The 4,097-nt window shown below is 52.3% G+C and overlaps 1 protein-coding gene and 1 pseudogene across 1 annotated transcript, besides 3 other annotated features; both read right to left on the reverse strand.

Moving 5' to 3' along the window:
• Nucleotides 1–2: 2 nt before the first annotated feature.
• Nucleotides 3–2,672, reverse strand: Tco025E_09338 (ABCA1 transporter; the record flags this gene model as incomplete). Its single annotated transcript, XM_029376158.1, has 1 exon — nucleotides 3–2,672. A coding segment is annotated over one exon (2,670 nt), but the record flags the coding sequence as incomplete, so codon positions are not given.
• Nucleotides 2,673–2,829: 157 nt separating this feature from the next.
• Nucleotides 2,830–2,852: a microsatellite.
• Nucleotides 2,853–3,072: 220 nt separating this feature from the next.
• Nucleotides 3,073–3,099: a microsatellite.
• Nucleotides 3,100–3,359: 260 nt separating this feature from the next.
• Nucleotides 3,360–3,389: a microsatellite.
• Nucleotides 3,390–3,730: 341 nt separating this feature from the next.
• Tco025E_09339 (ABC transporter) lies at nucleotides 3,731–4,095 on the reverse strand (annotated as a pseudogene).
• Nucleotides 4,096–4,097: the final 2 nt, after the last annotated feature.

Consider the following 4,097-nt stretch of genomic DNA (forward strand, 5'->3'; position numbering starts at 1 on the left):
AGACCCAACCTAGACTTTAGAAACAAACTACTGCCAGAGCACTGCAGAGAACCGTTGCTCAAGATACCAATACGGTGTCCTAGCAGATCCGCCTCGTCCATGTAATGCGTCGTCAGCAGAACGGTGTGTGAGGAAGACATTCGCTTCAGCAGCTCCCACGTGTAGCGGCGGGCACCAACATCCATACCGGCGGTCGGCTCGTCAAGGAACACAAGGCGACTCCGACCCACAAATGCAACAGCCACTGAAAGCTTCCGCTTCTGCCCACCTGAGAGCCGGCTGGCAGGAAAATCAACTTTTTCCTGCAGATCTGTCTCATTCAACATCCGTTGCACTGCCTCCTCCAGTTCGGCACCTTTCAAGCCTTTGATTTGGGCAAAAAACTCAAGATGCTCGCGGCACGTCAGCTCCGGCCACAGAATATTGTGCTGCGGGCAGAACCCAATCTCCTGCCGCACACGCGACAGTTGGTGCCGCACCGAAAACCCGTACACGTAGCAGTCGCCGCCGTCAGGCTTCACCATGCCTGTCATCATGTTCAGCGTCGTCGTCTTCCCCGCACCATTGTGGCCCAGAAGCACGGATATCTCACCCTCGCACAGGCTCCAGTACAGATTATTCACCGCGACGAACTGCTTCCCGCCCCGCCGGTACACCTTCCGCAGACCAAGAAGACGCACAGCCCCGTCCTCCTTCACGCCGTCATTTTCAAAGATGCCGTCGACGGCCCGGCCATCAGGGCCGCCCGCCTCGCAATTCCCGCCCTTTTTGCCACGTAACCAACGAATAGGGTCAAGAATAAAAAACAGCGGGTGTTTGGTCGTTCCCCAGTCCTTCGGCATAACAGCATCCAAGTAAAACATGATAAGACAATATAGGAAGAAGTCGGCAATCATTATACAAAACACCACGATTGTCTTTGGCTCATATAAGCTACTCTGCATGCTCTTGGCGGAGAAACCACGCGTGGCTTCAGCCGCCAATATTTGCTGAAGTATCGTGGCCAGGGCAGACGGAGAAAGTAGGGCAAAAATTGTAGTCAACGCAGCGTTTGTTTTGGGTGCTGCCACGGTCGGAAGCGTCATAACAAAATAGATGATGGGTGACAGCAATGCCGCGAGGCGAGCCCTGCTGAAGAAAGCTGCAATGAGGCCGGCGAGTGGGATGTTCGTCAAGGTGAACAAGAAGAACACCAAGAAGATGATGAAGGGATCACTTTGCGTCACGTACGTGCATTTTAGTAGAACCGTAATAAACAAACACACCGTGAAGTCAACCGCAATGAACCTCACAAACCAGGTGGTGTAAAGCACGGAATCCTTCACACCCATGATGAGCATTGCCTCATGAATGCGCATTTCCTTCTCCAAAACAATTGCTCTCGTCCGAGATGCGACGGAGAAGAGGAATGCCAATACAAAAATGAGGGGCATAATGTCGCGGGTATACATTAACAACGGGGACTGATGGTAGTCCACAAACGGCTGCGATGCAATGTAGGCCGTTGTCCGGAGACCTAGGTTGGGGAAGAGTTGGTTGATGTAGTACTCCGATATCAGCTTCTGGAGCGTGAGGTACCCGGAGATGGCGTACATTTCCGCCCTGTTAAATTGGTAGCCGCCAGGGTAGGCGTCTGCGACAATCTCATCAAAGTCCGGCACGGCGGTGTTGTTGAGGTAAATTATGGCATCCAAAGCATCAACGTCAAAGCGACGTATGTGGACGATGCCCCAATTAAATTGATTCGTCTTGGCCTGCACGTTGGCTTCTGCCATCGTTGCGTAGCTGCCGCCGTTCACGTAGTGAAAATAACCGCTAGTTCGCGCAAGCTCGGCGGTCAGCCCGCCAAGAACCTGCAAGTCCCCGACGAAGTACAGCATTCCAGAAGCCAAAATGGCAGAGAAGCGTGTGTTGGGCAATCCACCAATTTCTGCGGCGCTCGTGGTGCTGTGCTTGCGCGCCAGCCACTGAAAAAAGATGATGCCGTCCAGTGAGGGAACCTGCGCGACGCGGCCAGTAAAGCCATTTAGGAAGGATCCAAGCAACTCTGGCACGCCAACCCAAGAGTACACACAGAGGCCCTTAACCGGCAATGTACTCTCGTCTCCCTCGCAATCAACAAGCCTCACTGGATCACAAACAGGAAGTCCGGGTACCCCGCCCGGGGTACGGGAACACGAGTAGGTCACGTAGTAATTTGTGGAAATGACGGACTGAAGTTGGTTGTAATCCACAAAGTTTGTCGCGGAAAAGTGGTCCGTTCCCCACAGCGACCACAAAATAATGGTGATGCAGACAAAGATGGGCGGCACTACAAGTTCCAGCAGAATCGGCGCTCGCATCCGCAGGCACTGCCGAAAGAGACGCTCAGTCACTGCAAGCAACTGATCCAAAAAAAAGGACTCCCGCACCTCATATGCGGCGAAGTCTTGCTGCGGGCCTTTTTCCTCCTCATGCATCAAGTTCACTCTTCGTTGCTGAATGGCCCGCCGTTCATCGCTCGAAACACGATTTTTCCGCCCACGCCGCAACGGCGCTTGGTTGCCGGAATCTTGTTGGTTCTCGCCGTCACGCTCGTCAGACATTTCACAGTCGCCGGCGCCCACCCACGGCCCCTGCAAGGGGTTGTAGTAGCCGAAGCCGCCGACGTCCTCCATGGGAGAAAAATCCATGACTTTCTACCGCCGCCCCGTCTTGACGCAACTGCTCTGGCGCGTTATCCCCCACCCGCCCCCAAACGCCTTTGCCGCCCAAGAAGAAAACCTGCAAGGAAAACAAACAAACAAAAACGGGGTGTTTCACGGCCTCCACGTTTCCTCCTCCCACTTTTGTGCGTGTGTGTGTGTGTGTGTTTTGCTTTCTCTTGTGCCTCCCCTGCAGTTCGTTGCGTCAGGATCAGGCACAGAAAGGGACGAAGAGAAAGAGTGAGAGTCGGCAAGCGACAGGGGCAAGCAGCGGCAGGGGCGCCAGAAAAATCAGTTGCGCCTGCACTCGGTAAGCGCCAAAGTAAATCCCAGTTCCCAAAGGTGGGAACACCGCGTGAAACGTCCTCCCCCACCACAGAGCAGCGTCTTTATTATTTTTTTTTTTTCGTTTTTTGTCGGCGGTCACACGACGGAGACAGAGTAAAGAGAAGAGAAAAGCAAACTAAATTGCGGTGAAGAAGTGGCAAGCCGAACCACATCGACGCAGAAGAAGTGAAGTAAAGAGAGATATATATATATATAGAAAGACAGGGGCAGAGGAGAAGGAGAAGGAGAAACGAACGCGTAATAAGAGAAGTAGTGCAAAAAAACAAGTACGGGAAACGAAAAAACTAAGCGAAAGGCAGTGAAAAACAAGGCGGCGAACATCAACAGAAGAAAAATGAAAAAAGAAAAAAGAAAAAACTAAAAACCAAAAACTAAACAACTTGAGCTGTCTAGTAGAGAAGCATCGGAAGAATGCACCTCGTCCGGGGAAGATAAAAAAGGCAACACCACTTTGCAAAACAACAGCAAGAAAAGATCCACCAGTAAACAAAAAAAAAAAAGATGCTCAATAGAAATTCAAAGTGCCGTTCAGACTTACTTGTAACTACCGCCATACCCACATATACGAATGACGACCAGCACTACGTATATACCTACACATAACATCGCATTCTCACATCAAAGGCACTGTCATCACTTTTCACACTACAAACTCCGGCCCTTCCTCCCGCAGGGACATTCATCACGTCAGCACCAGGGACAGCAGACACACTTATCCGCCTCCGTCGCTCGCTGCGCCTCCTCCTCGCGCGCACGCTCAGCCTCCTCGCTGATGCGCAGGAACACCTGCTCGATCGACGTCTGCGACACGTGGTAGTCCGTCAACCCAAGCGAACGAAAGTGATTCTCAAGCAGATCAAACGCCACTGAGAGCCTCGTGTCTCTTGGCAGAGAATAAATCATGCGATCCGCGCGATGCTCCACCAACAGTGATCCATGGAAGTATTCTTCAAAAAACAGCTCAACCGCCGCAACTGTCGCCGCGTCGCGGCGACCAAGGCGCAACGCTACCTCAAAACCNCTGCCAAAACTTGTTCTTCAGATGCGTCTTGTCACCGATACAGC

This window comes from Trypanosoma conorhini (genome assembly GCF_003719485.1).
Source record: "Trypanosoma conorhini strain 025E chromosome Unknown Tco_14.4_contig_01071, whole genome shotgun sequence".
Lineage (NCBI taxonomy): Eukaryota > Euglenozoa > Kinetoplastea > Trypanosomatida > Trypanosomatidae > Trypanosoma > Trypanosoma conorhini.